At 45.1% G+C, this 22,312-nt stretch overlaps 1 protein-coding gene across 1 annotated transcript in view; it reads left to right on the plus strand.

Annotated features, from left to right (window-relative positions):
- Positions 1-22,312, plus strand: part of LOC131444847 (collagen alpha-1(XII) chain-like) — a 47,475-nt gene that overhangs the window by 18,732 nt on the left and 6,431 nt on the right. Inside the window, exons 21-54 of the mRNA XM_058615529.1 lie at positions 14-160; positions 552-694; positions 1,139-1,268; positions 1,814-1,959; positions 2,384-2,513; positions 2,819-2,955; positions 4,094-4,223; positions 4,308-4,447; positions 4,696-4,828; positions 4,988-5,011; positions 5,772-5,911; positions 7,891-8,020; positions 8,106-8,245; positions 8,333-8,462; positions 9,929-10,071; positions 11,304-11,433; positions 11,543-11,685; positions 11,779-11,908; positions 12,814-12,933; positions 13,029-13,175; positions 13,619-13,735; positions 13,833-13,985; positions 14,066-14,140; positions 14,232-14,371; positions 14,476-14,599; positions 14,934-15,077; positions 15,328-15,492; positions 15,620-15,658; positions 15,826-15,964; positions 16,574-16,716; positions 16,915-17,024; positions 20,946-21,104; positions 21,383-21,460; positions 22,173-22,304. Of these exons, the coding sequence (XP_058471512.1) occupies positions 14-160; positions 552-694; positions 1,139-1,268; positions 1,814-1,959; positions 2,384-2,513; positions 2,819-2,955; positions 4,094-4,223; positions 4,308-4,447; positions 4,696-4,828; positions 4,988-5,011; positions 5,772-5,911; positions 7,891-8,020; positions 8,106-8,245; positions 8,333-8,462; positions 9,929-10,071; positions 11,304-11,433; positions 11,543-11,685; positions 11,779-11,908; positions 12,814-12,933; positions 13,029-13,175; positions 13,619-13,735; positions 13,833-13,985; positions 14,066-14,140; positions 14,232-14,371; positions 14,476-14,599; positions 14,934-15,077; positions 15,328-15,492; positions 15,620-15,658; positions 15,826-15,964; positions 16,574-16,716; positions 16,915-17,024; positions 20,946-21,104; positions 21,383-21,460; positions 22,173-22,304 (4,331 nt within the window). The remainder of the gene's footprint in view (positions 1-13; positions 161-551; positions 695-1,138; positions 1,269-1,813; positions 1,960-2,383; positions 2,514-2,818; positions 2,956-4,093; positions 4,224-4,307; positions 4,448-4,695; positions 4,829-4,987; positions 5,012-5,771; positions 5,912-7,890; positions 8,021-8,105; positions 8,246-8,332; positions 8,463-9,928; positions 10,072-11,303; positions 11,434-11,542; positions 11,686-11,778; positions 11,909-12,813; positions 12,934-13,028; positions 13,176-13,618; positions 13,736-13,832; positions 13,986-14,065; positions 14,141-14,231; positions 14,372-14,475; positions 14,600-14,933; positions 15,078-15,327; positions 15,493-15,619; positions 15,659-15,825; positions 15,965-16,573; positions 16,717-16,914; positions 17,025-20,945; positions 21,105-21,382; positions 21,461-22,172; positions 22,305-22,312) is intronic.

A 22,312-nucleotide genomic window follows, 5' to 3' on the forward strand; every position in this document is an offset into this window, starting at 1 on the left:
TCCTCGTTTTTAGGTGTGAAGAACGCTGATGAGAACGAGTTGAGGTCCATCGCTTCCGATCCGGATGATATTCACATGTACAACGTGGCGGACTTCTCGTTCCTGTACGACATCGTGGACAGGCTGACCGACAACCTCTGTAACAGTGTCAAGGGACCAGGTATGGATGAGTTCAGGCCAAAATGGAAGGCACACATGCTAATCTGCTAACTTCACACTGCATAGCTGAAGTGCTCCACTCCCAGACGAGTATTTGAATAAAGCATCCCAGACCCACAGACAGTTAAATGTGTGGCCCGCCAAAGAAAGCAAAGATCTAGCCAAGCTCTTCAAAATGTTTGCAGACATATTATTTTCTCCTTCTAATAATATCTAACATTCCCTCTCCCTTCATGGAATAAGGGATTGTCTGCTTCTTTGACATGATATGGAGTAAGGCCCAATAGCTCTTTGGTGTGAATAGTTGTTTTTTTAGTAATTACAAGCGATAAAGGTAGAAAGATGTTGGCTCGTACTACAGCTTCTATCCCTGTGTACTCACACTAAAACAGGAGGTGGTGCACCTGATGCTCCCACTGACCTGGTGACATCGGAGGTGACGCACCACTCCTTCAGAGCCACCTGGACTGCTCCCGATGGCCCGGTGGAGAAGTACCGTGTGGAGTACATGACTGTGTCCGGACAACCACAACAGGTACAAAGCTGTAGAAAGTGTAGTATGTGCGGGTATTACTGGGAAACTCCACTCACAAAAATGTCTATTTTCAGCGTCTTGTTTGTGTTGGCGTCTCACGCTGCATGTATCGGATTACGTTACGGTCTGACGCGGCGTGAGGAAACAAACACACACAGCTCTCAGATTAGAAAGAGAAATCACTCACAGTGTCTTGGCTCGTCTGAGTCTGATTAGATGTGGTAGATGTTTGTTTTTGTCTAAGCTCCCGTTGTTTTGTCTTATGCTGAACACAGTGGATGAGGTTTTATTATTGTTCATGTTGTAGGCCATTTACGATTTCTGGTTTTAATCGGAACACTTGTTTGAAACGCCAAGTAAATATAAGGAAACTCATGAGGATATCTTGATTTGTCTGGCTAATGAAACTGAACACACTCATCTAACCAATCCCTCTGTTATTAGGTGTTTGTGGACGGCAGTGAGACCACCGTGGTCCTCCAGCAACTCAACCACCTGACAGAGTACCTGGTCAACGTCTACGCCGTGGTGGGAGAAGAGAGCAGTGAGCCTCTTAAAGGAACCGAGACCACATGTATGTCTTCTCTCTCTGGGTTTTTTTTTTGACTTACTTCTAGTTCCTCTGAATCATTTGATTTCAATAAATCCAGTGACTGGCAAGAACCTGCCAAAGATATATTATTATGTAACACAGAAATTTGTCCGTCTGGTCTGTGCCTTAATGGCTTCAGGTGTGGCCATGTTATGGTGATTTTGCTTGAAGAAACAGACTCTGAGACCCTTAAGGAAACCCAGATGAATGGCGTCGTCTGGGAACAGCGGTTTCAATTTCAAAAGGCTCGTTAGCTCCCAGACTTCAGCCTTTTCTTTTACAAAAAAAAAGCAGTTTCCGTTTCGAGTCTGCCACCATCACTAATCTCTCTGGCTCAGTTGCGTAACACAGTTTAAACGCACTTCCTGTGTGTGTGGTCTCCATGAATCAAATGTAATATATACTGTAGTCACAAGAATATAAAATGAATTCTGAAACCTCTTGCTGTTATTCGAGGTCTCCAAATTAACTAGTAAAAAACCTTTGTGTGTATGTGCTAATTTTGACATCATTGCATGGTTCCCTAGTGCCCCTGAGCGCTGTGAGGAGGATGGACATTTACGATGAACAGGTCACCACTATGCGGGTGAGATGGGAGGAGGCACCGGGCGCCACGGGCTACATGCTGCTCTACAGCGCCGTCAATGCCACGGAGCCCAGCCTTGAGCAGGAGGTAAGAGCCACTCTTGAGAGCAAAAAATAAGCATGTGCAAATGTGTTTACAGTTGGAGGAAAAAAAAAAACAAACACACTGCTTTAATGCACTCAAATGCATACAACACACACAAACAACACTGATAAACACGACGAGGGACCATGTACGACCTGCTGTCAGCAGTTCCTGACAAAACACAGATGTCGCACACTGAAATACCATATTTACAAAGCTGGTAGTGTTTGCCCCACCACTCAGACAAATACAGTGGAACATTGTTAGTCTCACAAAGGAGACGTGAACCATGAGCTCACTCTGGCAAGGAAACATCGTTATGTGTTCATGAGGTGTCAAAAAACAAAAATCCAAATGTTCCCATCACCGTCACAGACCAATCCCTGTTGTCTACTAACCCTCTTGACCTCCTGTTGTTTGTTCGCAGCTCAGAGTGCGAGGAGACACCACTGACGTCCAGCTGGTGAGGCTGCTCCCCAACACGGCCTACACGCTGTCCCTGTTCGCCCTGCACGGAGAATCCGCCAGCGAACCACTGACCAAGCAGGGAGTCACTCGTACGTGGTCAATGCTTCTACTGCTCATAGACCTTCCGGTTTGAAAAGTGAAGACTAGGAAATAGCCTCCAGGACGTGACACAGCTGGGTGCAACAATAACTCAGTTTGAATGGAAAACTGAGCTTAATTATGTCTTGATTTATAACACCAGTAAACGTTTTACTGAGGAGTAAATGGTCTAAGGGTTAGGTATTTTTATAGAGTCTGTGCTACTACTACTACTAATATATGACCAGCCATTCATTCATGAATTCAAATACAATGCTGCCTTGAAAGTAACGCTCGCCCTCTGACCCTCGTTCAGTGCCTCAACCGCCCGCTGGCGAACTGAGGGTTCGCGACGTCACCCACAGCACCATGTGGCTTTACTGGGACGCCGCTCCAGGTCCTGTACGCAAATACATCGTCACCTACCAGCCTGAGGATGGAGAGCCCAAGGAGGTAATTTTCCTTTCCTCAAATGCCATTATACAGTGTATACTGTACTGTATGTAAACAGCCTGTTGGGAGGCCCATGTTTTTCCACTTTTGGTGCTTCTGCTCTTACACAACCTACTGTACACTGAATGGCTGTTTGAGCCATCAGGGATTATGGTGACAAACCTTTATAGCTTCTCTTTGACGGATCTTTCAAAGTGTTGGCTTTGACCACATAATAGAGACCGCAGCTGGTTGGGTGGACATCAGTCCTGAGAAGATGATGAAGCTATTAGAGTGTGGTTTTGTGGGGGTTTAATGGGGGGCAACAGCAATTTATCTATTGCTATTTACTGTTTCCTTAGCCAAGCAAGTGGAGGTGATCCTGAATGCTCCTTTAGTGGAAGCACATATGTAAAAGTAAGTCATGGGCTGAGAAAGAACCTTCTGCCCAAAGACCTCAAGCCCATCAAAGTGACAGTGTGTCTGTAGGACATACATGTATATGAAGCTGCATAGCTTTATGGTCCTACGAGACAAATAAGGAGACAAATGAAAAGGAAAACAATCAGACAAACATACAACAGATGTTCATGAGAACAAATCCCTTAAGTTCATTTTCTTAAGGTTGAGCAAATCAAATTTAATGGAATGGACTAAAAGAGTGTGGTGGTTCCTCTATGGTTTCCTGGTATTTGGTGAACAAACCTTAAGCTTGTTGTTTGCCGAGTATTTTATTTGTTCCCAGTTTCCCCTGGATCAAGCGCAAGTCTCTACCTTCTTGTCAAATTCTCCAATGTTCCTGGAAACACGCTGAGAAAGAAATTTAAGTTTCACAAGACTTGGCAACGTTCGTCCGAAGAAGAAAAACATATGAAGTTCACTCGCTCACGCATCTTCTACTGCTTTATTCTCCACATGAGGGTGACGGGGGTCACTTGTGCCTGTCCCAGCTCACGCAGGGCTAAAGGCGATATAGAGACAAGCAACCATCCACTGTCATACTCTCACCTACGGTCAAGTGAGAGTATCCGATTTGCCTCATCTGCATTTGGGGAAACAAATAAAGTTTATTTAAAAAAAACATATAAGAGCGCTACACATTTGCATCAATGCTTTTTGTGCATGAATAACCTCACAAGTGTTGCTAATTGTTCCACAGCTGGAAGTTGGAGGAGATGTGACCACGAAACAACTGGACAACCTGATTTCACAGACTGAGTACGCTTTGACTGTCACTCCAGTCTATGATGAGGGACCTGGACAGACAATGCTGGGAGACGCAGTCACCGGTAGGAACGAAAATTAAGATTATGATTATAATATCCTTCACCGACATCAACTAACTCCTTTACCTTTACTTTTGCCTTTTTTAGATGTGGTTCCTGCCCCGAAGAACCTGCGATTTTCTGAAGTGACCCAGACGAGCTTCAGAGCGACCTGGGAGCACGGAGCCCCTGATGTGGCCCTGTACCGCATTGGCTGGTCAAAGAAGGGAGAGGCCGACCCTCAGTTTGTAAGAGAAAAACCAGCTGTCACAGATTTTCACATTTCCGATAAATCATGCAGGTATTTCTTGACGAGTCTCACAGAGTGCTCTTTGGAAAAGATCTCAGGCAGAGGCACAGAGAGAAGATCTCATAAAAAGAACAAGTCTGCAGCACAAATCAAATTATAATAACTTTATTATGGATCTCAGGTTCCCCCCCAGGGTTAGTTTGTGTTGGAGTCGAGCAGCTTCCCTCATGCCTCTTTCTTCATCAGGCCATCCTGAACAACGACGAGACGACCCACGTCCTGGAGAACCTGGAGCCAGACACCCCCTACGACGTGTCCGTCACTGCAATTTATCCAGACGAGTCAGAGAGCGAGGATCTGATGGGCACGGAGAAAACATGTAAGAGACATAAATGACAACTCAACCAGCACAACATTTATTAACGCTGATTTGCAGAATCATTGTTGGATCTTGACCAAAGGCAAGACCAAATGTTGGACTTTCTGGAACTTTGCTGAGTGTAATGTGGCAGTAAAAGGGTTATTTTTGCCTCTATAGTGCCCAAGCAGGCTGGTGGCCCATGTAAGTATGTTTGCGGTAAAGCAAGAGGATGCTCTTACTTGATGAAAGCATGTTTTTAAATCATCGTTCTTTCAGTCATCAGCGCGGTTGTTCATTGGACAACCATCATTTCATCATCAAGCACCTTAACTCATCCACCCGCTCCATCTGACACGTCATGTTTTTTTTTTATCGTGTGTCTGTCCTTGTCTGTTTGTCCCATCCTCTCCACCATCCAACCCCCGAGGCTGTTCTCGAGTGTGTTCATACTCAAATGACACAAGTTGGGATTTTAACTGTGCATGCCCTGCAAAGCACAGGGTTTCAACCCCGTGATTTTGCAGACCGTTCCATCGCCCTTCATGTATTCATCCATCCATCTGTTCATTGCATTCATCCATGCACTCATCAGTCCATCAATGTCTGCTGTCCATCCATCCATCCATCCATCCATGGCTATTCAAGAGAATCCATTCCTGCTTCAGAAAAGACAAAACCCCACATGTGGATTTGTCTTTTCTTCTTTAAAGCCACAGTCCTTGACTCAGATTAGTGCTTCTTTCAGATTAAAATCTACTCTTTATATTTTCATGGAATATAAAATGAGACATTTTACTGCAATACAGGACGATCAGAACGTCAAGGACAGTGTCTTTAAAAAGTTACTTGCAAGGAAATCCATGGGGGGGGGGCAGTGCACTTACTACACACAAACAGATAAACATGTTGACATGGTTGTAATTGCGGTGCATGTGTTTGTGTGTGCGCGGGTTTCCTTCAGTACCCAACGCGCCTCCCACCAACCTGGTTGTGTTCAACGAAACCACCACCACTCTGAACGCCAGGTGGAATCCAGCTGCGGGCCGGGTCCAGAACTACAGGATCACTTATGTCCCCACATCTGGAGGCAGGAGCCAGACAGTAAGTCACAACAACATCTATGTGGTCTTCTCCACAAGCACGAAGAACACAAGGCAGATGTTATGTTTTTAGTATGTGTCAAACTGATTTCAGTGGGTTGGAAAGATCATAGATAAAGCTCAAAGTTAAGGTTAACTGAAAAGTCAAATTTGAAAAGTCAAATACTTGCTACTGGACTTCAGTCAAGCATTACTTGGCCAGACAATTGAGGGTAAATTCAGTTGATCGGTGGATTTTCTCTCCCCTCCAGCTTTGCCTCCAAAAAAATAAACCAAAATATGTACAGTAGCTGAAATCTACCACTGTTTTTTCAGTGTTTATTCTAAATCAAATCTCTTAACTGTGAGGGTATGGCAGCAGGGATGTGGACAAAAACCCTTTCCTCCTTTCCTGACTCTGCAGAATTTGTCCTGTCGGTCGTGAATTTCTGACCAATATGGTTTAGTCCTTTGGGATGACGGCTGGGTTTTTGGTTTTAACTTGCTGTCCGACGTTTCCTCATTGCTTCCACAAGCAGGAGACTGAGGACTGTGTTTATGCACGTGCACATGTGAGGTTACAGACTGATAGCCACACGGTTAAAGCCTGTGGAACAGCTCCTTAAATCACAGCGGAAAATATTTCTCCCCCTGCCCTGCGGGGGCATTTTATGAGTCGTGAAGAGATGGTCAAGACAGATAAACTTTTAATGCGCGATAATTTAACGACTCTGCTCGTAGACGGTGAGCATTTATGCGTTGTGACGTTCCCCCGCTCGGTTTGATCAGCTGCGGAACGGACCTCATGCACGAAACTGAAGGAAAATATGAAAGTATAGAGAAAGCATTTGTTTTTCTGTTTCCTCATTGTCAAACAATGCTGTTTTAAAAGATTTTGGGGATCCCAGGAAAAACGGGTGTGAACCGATGAAAGGTAGTGACATTGAGCGAGGTCATTCCAGACACTCGTAGGAAGTTCTCACAAAATATTTGTGCATTGATCTAATGAGATCCCCATACAGTTGTTCTACACCCTTCTAACATCTGCAGTCGCAGCTGAGAGCGCTGGCGTTGAGTTGGGTGGAAGTTACCATGCCACTACATGCCGTTTTCTTTAATTATCCAGGTTTTGCACGACATTCAGCTGAAGCTCAGCTGGTGTTATGAAGGTCATTTACTGGCCATTATTTTCCCCTGGTTTTTTTTTTTAAAGACAGGGTGGAAATTTTTCCACTTCAGCACTTGATGAAATGTAGCTGTGTTGATTGTATGGGTGATATCATACTGAAGAGTTGAAGGAAAACTGGAAGGTAACAAGATAATATTTGCCAGTCCTTCTTGGTCCACTGTCAGTATTCCACCGAGGGCAGAGGGCCCAGGGTGTTGTGTGGTGTTATTATGTGGGGGATTTTTTTTGGACACTTCTCACGCACAGGTTGCACTTTCACAAGAGAACGGGAACGTATTTCCTTCTGTCCGTCAGTGGATTGAGAAAAGCTCTGCGGCGATAAAGCAAATCCTTATCATTCACAAATCCACATGAAAACATACTTACAAGGCTTTAGAATTATTATTAGCCCCAGCCCTTAAAGCGTGAGCCAAAAGCAACGTTGTAAATTCATCACCAGTCATCACTCCTAATGACAAGACATCCGACTGTTTCCGCCATCAGCGTACAGATTTACCTTGGCCTGAGCGCCGTGTAAAAGCCTCGTCCAAAAACACTCAAAACACTCCTCTGATTTGTCGACGGTCCAGTGGTTTTCAGGTAGAAATCTTTCCACCGAGTCAGTGACATCAATTTAAGGGACATATGGAGAGTTGTCAAAAAAAAAATTATCCCACGGAAAACACACCAAATATCTTTTCCCTGTGCAGATTCTGAAGCTGCAGAATGGTTTTTGAAGAGTGATATTGTGCAGGCTTTTCTGGTTCTCTGGTTTGAGTTATTAAAAAGATAAAAAAAAGTAATTGAATTAACATTGATTCTTGATTTACTAGACCCAAGTTGGAGGGAAGAAGACCACTGTTCTGCTTCCCAAACTGACCCCTGACACTGAATACTCCATCAGCGTGGTGGCTGTCTATGCGCGAGGAGTCAGCGGCGAGCTTAACGGCCCTGGAAAGACCAGTGAGTTACTTGCTGTCCAGATCTACAGTTTTAACCAAGTTACTGAATGTTTAAGCACATTCATTGTTTTATTGTCTTACCCCAGAGCCACTGGGTGGTGTCAGGAACCTGCAGGTTACTGATCCCACCACCAGCACCCTGAGAGTCCAGTGGGAGCCTGCTGAGGGCAACGTCCGCCAGTACAGGATCTTCTATGTTCCTGAAGCTGGAGGAGAAGAGGAGATGGTACGCCGGAGAGTCGCTCTATAACCGTTGAGTTTTTGGGGAGTTATGGCTCTAAAAATAATATGCCCTTGTTGTCCCTCAATCTAGGTGCAGGTCTCAGGTAGCACTTACAACACCGTGCTGAAGAGTCTGCAGTCCGACACGGTCTACAGAGTAACCGTGGTTCCCGTCTACTCCGCCGGCGAGGGACAGCGCATGTCTGAGAACGGCAAAACATGTAAGCGCTGCATGCATTATTGTGTCTGGTGTAGGTAACGAGTACGACTTGTGGTCCCGTCCAGGGAGGATTTGATGCAGTGGTGACATCCTTGGAAGATAGATGTCAGGGTTAAGAGTAGCCCATGTAGACTTGGCAGGGAGTAACGGCAGCGGTGGGATTTTTTTTCTTCTCCTTATTCAGGAATCCATTCATGTCCGTCCAAAACGAACTTGCTGGCCTCAGTCGCTGGCTCGCTGTCGCTATGTGTCTTCAATAAGCTTCAATAATGTGGCCAGTCACATGTGATTTATTTCGCAATATCATTCAAGGCCTTTTGGATTCTGCAAGCCAAGCCAAGTTGATCAGCTGCCATCAACGCACACGGTGACCCTCACCTTGCACGTTAAGTGCAACATACAGCACAACATACTGTGAAATGACAGCTCTCAGCCCACCGTCAGCTAACGCTGAACTCCTGCAAGCAGAGGAATTATTTTTCCGTTTTCTCCCACAACTTCAAAACCGCCGACCTCTGCTGGGAATGAGTCAGCATTTTGCGGGTTGATTGCATAGGAAGGAATTCCTCGGAGTTGGCGGCATTATAATGGTGTCTCCTCTCTCCTTACCGTAATGTTGTCCATTTATAGTTTGGAATAGAGGGGTAGTGGTCAGGATAATGGGGGAGCTGCTGAATGGGGGAGGGTACGCGTTGAGTAATTGGCTCCCCTTTGGGAAAAAGAAACAGAGAGGGGAGGGTCAGAAATGAATAGAGAGCATTATATGTTTTATGGCTCTCAACTCAGTTGGCTAAGGTCATGCTCCATGCTTGCTACTGTTACCTTTATTTTCCCTTCCGCAGCAATGGTCCCCCCCATGTTTAGTGGCTTTTTCCTGGACATGTTAACCATACTTGATACAATATGTCCAGTAAATGCAACCCATGTACAGTGCTTCACTTCATCCTCGTCTTCTATCGCTCTACCGAAGAAGCCGCTCTCACCGACTGTGGGTTCAAAGCGACTTCCTTGGCAACAGACTTTCACTCTGTAAAACTTTAAAAGTACGGAAGCTTGTTTGTGTTTTTTTCCCCTGCATTTATGAGTTTATAATAGGGAGCGACACAAAGCCTCTAAACATCTGCCTCTGCGTTTTAGAAGGCAAGCTTCACACGGGGCCACACAGATGCCTCGTATATCCTTTTCATTAACCTTAAGGGCACTGACAGGAAGTGTCATGTTAATGGCTGCATTGTTAAATAATGCCTTAAACTTGGCTGGTGGGAGTATTGTTCTTATTTTATTGGAACATTCTCATGTAATCATTGGGCCGTTCCTACTCTCCTGCGAAGACCAAAGACTTAAAGAGAGTAAAAATGTGAATGTAGGAAATACTATGAGCATCTATGAGCTTAAGAAAATCTGCTTTTTGTTTTCCTCTCCCTTAATCTCATCATCTCCAAACACCCAACATCTCTGGCTCAACAGTGGAGCGCAGCCCCGTCAGGAACATCCAGGTTTTCAACCCCACGACGAACACTCTGAACGTTCGCTGGGAGGCCGCCACGGGACCGGTCCAGCAGTACCGGGTCATCTATGCACCTCTGACTGGAGCCAGACCCTCGGAGTCGGTGAGTATCCGTCCGTTGTTGCAGGAAATGATGTAAATTAGCATATTCACACAAAAACCCACAATGAAATCATACACATTAGACACACAAACACTCGGGGGAGCCATGGAGCACATGTTCCCCATTTCCAGCTGCTTATTACAGTATACCACATGTCATTAGGAATAAAAGTGCCTCATCCTGAACTATTAAAAGCAAATCAGTCCGTCAGTCAGTCATTATTCGGTTCACAAAATGGTGCGTGTGTGCATTTACTGCCAGTCGAATTCTTTTCATGAACAAACGCTTTCAAACCGAGGCAATAAAGCATTCGTTAAGGAAGAAATTTTTTAATTACAGCCCCTGCTCTGTGCATGCAACGTGGCATCTGGCACCAATGTGCCCACGTCTTTATGTGTCGAGGATCTCTGGGTTAAGAAAAGGAAGCTTTGTGTTGACTGAACGCTAAAGAGAGATGTGCACTCTGCAGAATCTGCTCACTTCACTCCAGGCCTGCAGCCGCTGACGTGCATCAGTGGTAACATGGCGTTTGTCAACACCGTCCACAATAACAGCTGCAGCGCTGTAGCTTTATCAGTGTCGAGTGTTGTCGCTCGTGTTTTTACTCGCCGACTTTACTGGACAGAGAAAAATGGGGAGCAGGATCCACATGAGATGGAAATCAAAAGTGAAATAATGTTGACAGCAAAATGAAAACACAGACAGAAGATTTACCCACCCAGCTGCCGAGCTGCTGGTCTCACACTCACATGTGGCACTCACATGTGGCTCTTCCCTTTCTGTTCAGATCTCCGGCACAAAGTGTTTATCCCTCCCCCCAGGAGGTTAGCAGCAGTCCAGAACCACGGAGGACTTCTTTTTCCTTTCTACAGCAACACAATCACAGACTCAGAGGGAATGAGGAGGAGGAGGGGGGAGGAGGTGCCTATATTACAGCTTGTGTTCTCTGTCAGACTGTGTTAAACAGTCAGACAGACGGCCCACCTCCTCACCTCATCTTCACCACCACAGCTCCAAACATCAAAGGCATATTTGGCTCTTCTTTGCACTTTTGTGCTCACAGAAACAGAAGAAAAAAGCAGGTGTTAGAAGGAGTGAACAACACAAGCAGCTATCAGAGGAGAGGGGGAACATGCTTTGTTTTTTGTTATGTTTGTTATCTCATGTCTGATTTGACTGAACTGTAGTTTACGACTTCAAGTTCATTCTACACATTTGGTGTCTCTGAGCAGGTCGTGGTACCAGGAACCTCCACCACGGCGTTGCTGGAGCAGCTTATCCCAGAGACCGAGTACAACGTCGGAGTTGTCGCCCTGTACAGCGATGGCGAAGGACCCGCAATCAGCGACGTTGGAAAGACATGTAAGAGCTTTGTGTTTAAAGACTAGACCACTTATTGTGAGATTTGTGTTTCAAAAACACCACTGGGACACAAATAGAAACAAACCCTTCTGCACTTTTCTATGATCAGTGCCCCGAAGTGGCCCAAGGAACATGCGCGTGTACGACCCCAGCACGACGACGCTCTCCGTGAGCTGGGAACACGCCGACGGTCCTGTCATGCAGTACCGCATCACCTATGCCCCAACTGTCGGAGACCCCATAGAGGAATATGTAAGCATTTGTATAAAACCCACTTAGTAGAATAGTTTTAGAAAGAAAATTTGATTCTCAACATCTCTTGTTTTTGTTTTTTTCCTCCTGCAGACAACAGTACCAGGAAACAGGAACAATGTGATCCTGCAGAACCTGGATCCAGACACGCCTTATAACATCAAGGTGACGTCGATCTATTCCGATGGACCAGGAGGAGAACTGGAGGGAGATGGACGCACAGGTACTGACTCTTCTTAGGCTACGCTCAAACCATATTGTTCAAGTCTGATACAGATTCATAACGACAAAGGTCTTGCCCTTGACTTTTATGTGATTTCAGCTGCGTTAGAAATGCCACACTCTCAGTACAGACATGCGAAAAAGAAGATTCCGATACGACCGATCTCGCTGGATATAATGTTCTAGGATCACGTACTAAAAAAGACACAAATCTGATTTAAAAATCGTAATTACCAATCAGATTTCTGTGTCCACATAGCTCAGAAATGATATCAGATCTCAGTCACAGCTATGGGAAAAAAGTGGTAATGTGAATGTAGTTACATAGTAATCCCTATGGGTCTTTTTGGAGACCATTCAAGGACGTGAAATTACACATAACAACAGACCAAATTATTAACTGCACACGCATATGGACTCACAAGAGTGCAGAAAATCTGAATCCACTGATACACTGATTAGGATCTGTAGTCACTGTAGCAAAATTGGAAGTGAAGGTTTTGGCTTTTCATGCAAGCCGAGAGCTCTAAGAGCCTTTCCCAGAGAATTAGAACGTGGCTGCGTTCCAGTGAGGGAAAACAAAAAGATCCCAAAAGAAATCCCATTAAATATATTGCTACTCCACTCTTTGAGGTGGCTCTTAAAAGAATCATTCATTCATTTTCTCTCTTCTTTTTTTTTCTCCCCCTCGATTGTCTCTAATTTAATCACCCTTTTGATCACACACACACACACACACACACGCACATGTTTTACTCATAATTCAAAAGCCGTAACAAGCTCTCATTTAGTAATTACCGCGCTGACAGAGCAGGGTAATGACTTCAGTGAAAGTCAAAGAACAACTGCAGTGAACCGAAGCCGTTTGTTGACTGCTGCCCCGTCTGTCTTCTCTCTCCCCCACAGTCGGCATGCTCGGCCCCAGGAACCTCCGTGTGTCTGATGAGTGGTACACCCGCTTCAGGGTGGCCTGGGACCCTGCACCCTCTAGGGTGTCAGGATACAAGCTTATCTATCAGCCAGAGGGTATGAACATCCTTGTGTTAGTGTTATATTTTACACATAATACTGCAATACTACTGGGATTGTAACATTATATATATCTGTGTATCCCTGTCCAGGCTCTGATGAGTCCATGGAGGCGCTCGTGGGAGACGTGACCACCCATCAGCTGCACAACCTGAAACCTGGAACCACCTACGACGTCAAGGTGTTGGCACAGTACAACACGGGCTTCAGTGAACCTTTGATTGGACAAGGCACCACATGTAAGTCGATGATGCCATTACCAGGCATCGATGTGTAAAAATTAAACAGATGTTTCTGTCACGGTCCGAGGAACAGGCAAACAAATCCGACAAGGGGTTAGGGTAATCTGAAGTCCAAGACAGGGTCAGAACAAAAGGCAATCAAGAAAATGCTGGCAGTTGAATGAAAATGGACTAGTATATATACACAGAGGGACTGCAGGTGAGGAGCTGGGCGGGGAAAACCAGGTGAGGGAAATGAGTTGATTGCATGGCATGGCGGAAAGGCGGGGTCTGAAATGTTCAGGAGAATTAGTGTCAAGACATTGACATGAATTAAAAAGAAAAGCAAAACTAAGAGTGTTAGTGTGACTACGTTACAGTTTCCATTGGTGAGTGGCAAATGGGTGTTTAATTGGATAAAAGAGTGGCGCTAATGATAGCCTTGCTCGCTTCTTTTTTAGTGTACCTGAATGTGACAGACTTGACCACCTACAAAGTCAGCTACGACTCCTTCTGCCTGCAGTGGTCCCCTCACAGAGCAGCCACCTCCTACAGGCTTAAAGTCAATCCTTTTGACCGTAAGTGCTTTATACAGTGGTCTCATGAAAATACTTACTGTATATTATACATATATATAAAATATAAGAGTTTAACTGGATTTTCTTTTTTCTCTAGCCTCCAAGAGAGGAGCTCAAGAGGTGACTGTCAGAGGCTCAGAGAGCACCTACTGTTTCGATGGCTTGACCCCTGACACCCTCTACAATGCCACGGTGTACACCCAGACACCCAACATGGAGGGACCTGGTGTGAGCGTCAAGGAGAGGACATGTAAGATAATATCCCCTCTTGCCACAGTATAGAATATCGCTTATTTTCTTCTTTTAATTTGTTGTTGTTTGTCTTTGCAGTGGTTAAACCCACAGAGAGACCAACTGAGCCTCCGACCCCACCGACCCCGGCCACAGTCCCCCCTGCACTAGATGGTGAGGAAATCCTGGACAAATAATACCCCTCATACAACCCCCAGCTGGAATTATCCTTTGCATGAACGACTTTTCTGTGCTTGTGCTGCAGTGTGCAGAGGTGCCAAAGCGGACCTGGTCTTCCTCATCGATGGTTCCTGGAGTATCGGAGACGAGAGCTTCAACAAGGTCATCCAGTTTGTCATGAGCATGACCGGGGCCTTCGATGTCATCAGCCCTAAGGGCATGCAGGTCAGTTAGTCGATTGTGTGGAGGTTTTCTCGGTTTCACACACCGTCTGATCCATTTGGATCCGTGTTTCAGAGTCGTTTTCTTTCCTTTTTGTTTGGCAACAGGCCGCGTTTGTGCAGTTCAGTGATGACGCCAAGACAGAGTTCAAACTGAACACGTACCATGATAAGGGCATCGTGCTGTCCGCTTTGCAGAACGTCCGCTACAGAGGAGGAAACACAAAGACAGGTGAGGGGAAAAAACCCTAACCCAACTCAGATTTAAGCAGACTGTGTCAGATTTGTGTGTCCGGGCATAACCAACCAATCTGCATGGTTTGCTTTGGTAACAAACTAGGCGTATCCATGTCTGTGGCATAGCTTTGAAACAGAGATGCGGGAACAATGCCTAATCTCGTTCTCCTTGAGTGTGGTTTGAATTTTCTGAAAATCAGATTGTGTGCGTTTTTCTTTTGCTGTCCAGACTTTCAAAGACCGATTGGGATCAAATCTGGATGTGCAGAAAAGTGTCCTTGAGGCCTTATTGATTGGTAACTCCTCTCCAATCCCATTTCTCCACGCAGGCATTGCCCTGAAGCACGTCTATGAGAAGGTGTTCACCTCAGACAGCGGCATGAGGAGGAACGTCCCCAAGGTTCTGGTGGTGGTCACGGACGGACGCTCCCAGGACGACGTGAAGAAGAGCGCAGAGAAACTGCAGCATGCAGGTCCGTGTGGAATTGTCTGTCATTATCATATTTATTATGGTTGGAGCTTGTACACTGCACACCCTCTCAGTGGAACTGTTAAATCTCAATTCATTTTCTCTGATTAGAGCTGAAGTGCATGGCTGATTTAATAAACTCTTGTTAATCAGCCCAGTGTTGAAACTGCCAATGGTTATTGGAGACTTAACAATAGTCTTTGTTGGTTTTCTTCCCCTCTCTTTTGTGTGTGTGTGTGTGTTTTCCCCCACAGGCTACAGCGTGTTTGTGGTCGGAGTGGCTGACGTTGACATGTCAGAGCTGAGACTTATCGGCAGTAAGCCCAGTGAGAGACATGTATTCGTGGTCGACGACTACGACGCCTTTGCCAAGATTCAGGACAACCTGATCACCTTTATCTGTGAAACGGCCACCTCCAGTAAGCCAGAAACCAACATTTATCTTAACGTTTTTACAGTTTAGTAAATGAATACACCGCAGTCCGGCTGATACTGACAGAAATTCCCACATTTCCCAACTCCTAATAACACCATGTCACGTTTCAGCTTGTCCCCTGATCTACATCAATGGATTCACCACACCTGGTAAGAATTTAAACCTCACAGTAAGACATATATGCATAAACTAATCTCTCAGCGTTTGCCAGCATTATTAAATTACTATTATGCCATACAGGGGATTCAGCATTTCTTATTTCCTTGGTCTTAAAGTGACTCATGTTTTTTGTTTTTTTTCTTCCCTCTCTCTCCAGGTTTCAGGATGCTGGAAGCTTTCAACATCACAGACCGGACGTTTGCAGCCATGAAAGGTGTGTCCATGGAGCCAGGCTCCTTCAACAGCTACATTGCCTACAGGCTGCACAAGGACTCCTTCGTGAACCAGCCCACCAAGTAAGCACTGAGTCTATACTGTGTATAATACATGAAGCGTGTGCATATTCCCAGGCTATTGAGCTCATCTCCCATGCGTGATAATAATGCCTAACCCACACTCATTATTTGTAATGGCGTTCAATAGCCTCTCCAGTGAGAGGGGTTTCCCTTGTGCCCTTTGGCGCTACGCCCAGAGTTATTCCTTCACGCTGTATGTGGAATATAAGGTGTAGAATTGAGAAGATCCTGGACCAGGATCTGCTTCCACTTCTGTCAGACTGGGAGCAAAAATCACCCTGGGCTTAAGAGCTTTGTGTCTCTTTATTAGACGACCATTTGAGTTGTTTTTCATCTGAGAATCGCCGGAGGACGCGGGGAACCTCTTCAGCATACGTATTATGTGTGTGCGTGGGCACAGCTGTTGACTTAATGCACACAAATGGAAACACTCTGAACCGCGGGCGGACAGAAAAGACTTTCAATCTGTGGTCAATTTCTGCGAGGCCAGAAGGGGAAAGTGGGACACACAGCAGTGAGATTTAATCATCCTGGTATTGATTTCTAACATGTGATGTGAAGATGATGTGACGACTTCTAATGTAACGATGTGTGTTTTCACATCAACAGGGAGATACATCCGGATGGTCTCCCCCCGTCTTACACCATCATCCTGCTCTTCCGCCTGCTGCCCGACACCATGTCGGAGCCTTTCGATATCTGGCAGATTGCAGACAAAAACAACAACCCCGAGGTTGGGCTCACCGTCAACCGTAAGTCTCCCATCACACGTTGGAAGTCGCCACTCAGAATTTTCTATAACATAACCTCTATCATTTTTAAAACGTGGTAAATACATGCAAAATAATTACGTGGATGGACCTCATCCGTCGAGGCCGCGTCTTTATCGCTCTCCTGGCTTTCCGGCACGTGTTCGGGGGTCTCATCAAGAACTCTCGACTCTTTTTCAGCTTCAAGCAAAACAATTTCATTCTACAACAAGGACACCCGAGGAGAAATCCAGAAAGCGACGTTCAACGAGGAGCAAGTCAAGCAGGTTTTCCACGGAAGCTTCCACAAGGTAAACACAAACCCCTAATTCAAACAGAGGCCGCCACCACATAGTGATATTATTAACGTTTGGCTAATATAGGACAGACTGACAAACCTGTTTGTTTTTAAATCCCTTCTTATATCCTTGGTCCGTCCGGATTACTTTCCCTCTGACACGCAGCAAACACAACGCACCTCTATCAAATCTTCTGGTTTCCTGGTCGCTGACTCTAAGTATCAGTCTGCTGTCAAACTTGTCTCTACAGCTTTTTATGATTTAACATAAAGCCTTAGAGCTTTTGTTAGACCCTGGGAAGTAAGTACGATGAATTGTTGGTTTATGGCGGTAATAAATACAGTATGTAACAGGAGCAGTTGGAGAGAGAAGCCGATACCTCGCTGACCCAGTGTAATGTGAAACCACAGAAGTCTGACCACATCGTGACCAGAGACTATCCCGTTCGTCGCCCCGGTCGTAAAAAATCTAAACCAGTCTGCTTCCCAAATGGACAGTTTCTGTTTTGGCTTCAGCTGCAGTGAAATAATTTCAAGAACAGACGCTTGTGTTTTCATATTCCAATGTCATTTCACGCTATTTCTGCACTTAATGGAAACGATTAAAATAGAACTCCCTTAGGTGGCTGGTCATCCACAGATTTAAGATCAACGGCTCCACTGACAATCTGTCAGAACCTAATCTGATTTACAATCAAATATACAATAGTGTTATTGTTTTGCGACCTCGGTGCTTCTCTTCAGCGGTTTAACCATCACATTAGGCCCCAAATGCCAAGCTTGCAACTACAATAAACATCATTTGTGTAGCATGGATTCTCATGGGGCCACAGCACGAGGTAAGAAAAGAGCCATGCAACCGAAAGCAGCAGCGAATATAAAACTTCCTGTGTTATTTTCCACCACAGTTGGGTGTAGGGAGCAGAACAATGAGAGACAGTATATTTTCATTCCAACCTGGATCGACTTTAAAAGGTTGTTCCATCACGGGAGGAACAATGGCCGGCTTCAATGGGCTGTGTGTTTTCAAGGACAGTGTGCTCCTTGTGTAGTTCACAGGTTCATTTACCCTCTAATTCTACAATAATCTAAATGAATGACCCCCTTTCAATGCAGCATGATCTTATCCTTCATCAAAGCCCCCCAACTTCCCCGATGTTACAAATTACAGGATTTTCGAATTAAAACAGTGATGAAAGAGATTTTCATTGGCTCGTAGATCAGAGGAGATTTTTCGTTGCACCCACACACATAATTGTGGGGTAACTTTGAATGAATGAATGAACGAGTGAGACCCTGGAAAATGTTGGGTCAGAACTGGATGGAGAGTGACATCACTGTTGGTCTTGTGAAGCATCTGCCTGGTCTGTGTGTGTGTGTGTGTTCTCTCGGTCTGTGGCCATAGTGGAAACTACAGTTTGACTGTACGTTGGGCGGCTAAGTCTGTGGTGCAGCAGTTGGTGATTCGTGAGCTGGTGAGTCTGCAGCGGTTTACCTAGCTGCTCATTTGCTGGTCTGCTGTGTAAGTGCCACTGCCGCCTGCTGTGGTAGTGTGTGTTTACATGTTGTCAGAGGTTTCCCAACACTTTGTCTGTGGCTGTTATAGAGTGGCCTCGGTGTGTGTGTGTGTGTGTGTGTGTTTCCATGTTTCGGTTACCTCTTAAGGACCTTTTCTGGTATAAACACTGACCTTGTCAGGACCAATAGTCCTCATGGAGACCAGAGCCTGGTCCTAATGAGGCACAATGTGGTGAGGTTAAGGTTATTGTTGTGCATTAACTGGTCATGGTTCACTTTAAGGATTTGGCTGTCCAAATAAATGGGATGCAGTGTCCTGACAGGAATAGCTGCGCCGACCTGTGTGTAAGAGAGAGAGAGAGAGAGAGAGAGTCACAAATGGCTGCAATCACAAAGTGTTAAGAAAAACAAAAGAAAATGCCATAAAGACATATGTTGACCTTCAAGTCATTGGCTAACCAAGCAGAGCTTTAACACACCTCCCTTACTGAAATACCAAAGTTTAAAGAATAGTCCAAAACTGAACATAAGTCACAAAAATAGGAAATATTTGAGAAGGTGGAGCAAGTGCAGTTTCCCCTGGAAAAGCTTCCAAATGAATTTGTAATTCCACATCATTTAGCATTAGGCGTTTTAGGATTTTGTGAAACATAGTTGGACTCTAATGGGTCAAGATTTGTCTTCACTCGTGAGGTCACTTCATAAAGAGCAACTCTGCTGCTGCTGCTGGATGAACATGTGGGGAAGCTCTCAGCGATGACTTTAGCAGATGCAGGCTACTCACTATACCCCACTGGGGAATCCCATCCCACACTGGAAGGGTGGGAGCCCGTATGGGAATGTTCCCGTTGAACAAAAAAGTCAAGAAGACATTTTTCCATGACTCACAGGGACGTGTTCAAGTTGTCATTCAAGCTCATGTCCATGTTGAAAATGGTCAGCCCTTACTGTTCCTTGGGATGTCTCGAAGTCAGTCTTTCAAACTTTCCTTTCCCCGACTCAGCAGAGAAGCTGGTGCCAGTATATGCACAGACTAATTAAGATGGAAGGGGGGTGGGGGGTGGTAGTGAATGAGGTTCTTCACAAAGCCAAAGCACTCATTGATGCTGGCTTTCACTTCTTTGTTCACACGATGTATATTTTTGCCAAAACGTCCAATGACTGCACTCTTTGTGCTCTTCACTTCTCTTTAGACGTGAAGCAGTCGTTCTTGTTCTGACGTGGACAACTGACCAACTGAAAATCCAGGAAAATTATACATGAACTACTCCAACCAGTGTCTGCTTTCTCAATCCAAAGGAGAACTGACACCGACTTATTAGCGCGTGCGTGAAATTAAGACAGAGAGGCTGAGAGGCTGCCACGACAGAGCCAAGAATAATAGGATTGAATCTGATAGAAATCATGAAACTATGTCACGTGCAGAGACGGCGACTGCCATGTGTACTTGTGTACAGAGTGAAGCCCTCTGTGTTAACAACAATCATCTGTCAACACTTTCACTGCAGAAGGTCCAGATCACTTAACAGCAACTACCATCAACTGCAGCAGTGGACACTAGAGAGCTTCTACTTTCCACTGACTGAAGTGTATTTATTGTGTTTACTTTTTGGTCAGTGAGGTAATATGTACACATGCTCATTATTTGCCCTCCCACTGTATCATCCAGTGTGTTTTTTTTGTTTTTTTGCTAAGCCCACAAGAGCATCTTAGCGAGTACATCCATGCCAGGACCCCGGGAGAAATGACACCCCTCTCTCTTTGTGGTTTACCAGCTAGTTTATTCCGTTGCCAAGGAAGTCAAATGTAATTTTGTGATTAGTTGCCAAGAACTATGGCCTAGTCTGCGGTTGGTATGGCTTTGTCGAGAGGAATGGTAGCTTGCTTTTTCCTGACATAAAGAAAGCTTGTCTAACTGATGAGCAGGGGGAAATTTGCAACTCAACGGAAAGTATGGAAAGTGTAGGACTTGTGATGGCACGCCGCAAATGATATTGTTTCAAGATGTGGTGCTGGGTGCTCTGGACAGGAAGCTTCCAGATTTTGGCACTCTGTCATTCTGTGTTGTTACACAATTGCTGACTACAGCTTTAATGTTGAAGGCTGTGGACAGGAACCGTTGTACATTTCCTTTTTTTCGTAGTCCATTTATCTGCAGGGGGATCAAACAGCAGTCGTTTGCCAAATCAGAAACCACTCAGAATCTGTAATTAGCATTGGGTCTTCAAAGACTAAACAATTCCTTGTTTCCATCCTTATGGAAAAGGATTTCTCTGATTCTTTAAAGGTCACTCGTGCGCCTTCCAAATAGTCAATGCCAAACCCAGCGCTCTCAGAAGGCTCTGCAGCAAAGTTAATGACTGTGAAGTCCTTCATGTACAGTGCCCTCTCACCATCGTCTGTCTCCTCTCTGCAGCTCCACATTACCGTCTCGCCAGAGAAAGTCAAGCTCAACGTGGATTGCCAAGAGGTGGCGGAGAAACCAATCAAGGAGGCCAACAATATCACACTCGACGGCTATGAAGTGCTTGGCAAATTGGTGAAGTCTGGAGGTGGAAGGAGGCAGTCTGCGACTGTAAGTGAAAAGACTCAAGGCTCTAAAATGCTTGGAAAAACACATTTGGATGAGCATCGTCCCGATTTTCCAAAGGATGAGCATCCAAAACTCCTTGTGCATAGATGTGTAATTAGGTTTTAACTGTCCCCAGCGACTGTTGGGTGGATGAAACCCTCCATCATACTGTTTCTCTGAAGACCTCATTGTTTTCTGTTCTCAACAATATCCATTCTCACTGGGAGTGAGAGCCATTTGTAACACCACTCAATGTTTCCCTCCTTTCTTCTCTTGTGCAGTTCCAGCTCCAGATGTTTGACATTATCTGCAGCTTAAGCTGGATCAGCCGAGACAAATGCTGCGACCTGCCTTCAACAGTAAGAACAAGTGTCTCCGCAGGACCTTTTAACACATAGGTCAACACATCGTTTACTACTGAATACAGTATGCCAGTTCTTGGAGAAAGGGGAACATTAATCTCAGCTGTTGGCGTTAGTTCAGGGCCATTACTACAGTATATACTGCATATATATGCTCTTACAGTCCACCTTTTATCTTGAATATAGTATGTGGTCACTGGGTGAAATGTGTGGCTGATAACTGGATTAATGTTTGAAAACACTGTGCCTCAGCAGAGCTGAATAGAAACCATGCATGCAGTGAAAGTGTGACTGTTGCCAGCGCGACAACACAAGTACACAAAAACAAGTGCTCTTCTTCAGATCGCGGAATAAATCATTTTTAATTGGCTACACTGCGTTAAATCCCTGATGCAGGCACATTTATCCAATTAGAAGCAATTTGCCTGCAATTTGCATTAGATATTAATACATCACATCAATGATTGCTCTGTTTTATTGTACGTTATATCAGTGTCATAGCTGATTCCATTCACATTTCATCATGAGCCACAGTTCCTCTGCTCGGTGTCTAAACTGTCTCCTCTTCTTAAATTAGAAGCGCAGTCAGAGCCGCGGTTTTGCCAGAATACTGTCACAACTTTACAAGGATTTACCTCCTGTGCTCTGTATTGGACTACTGAGACCTCTATATGTCTTTTCTCATTTCTGTCTCCGTCTTCCTTTTCAGAGAGACGAGGCCAAGTGTCCGTCCCTTCCCCACTCGTGCACATGCACACAGGACAGCATTGGCCCTCAGGGGCCCCCTGGACCTTCGGTAAAGACACCGTCCAGATACATGGACATTTTCACTTCCTCTTTTGTCTTCCC

Source organism: Solea solea, chromosome 18 (assembly GCF_958295425.1).
Source record: "Solea solea chromosome 18, fSolSol10.1, whole genome shotgun sequence".
Taxonomy (NCBI): domain Eukaryota; kingdom Metazoa; phylum Chordata; class Actinopteri; order Pleuronectiformes; family Soleidae; genus Solea; species Solea solea.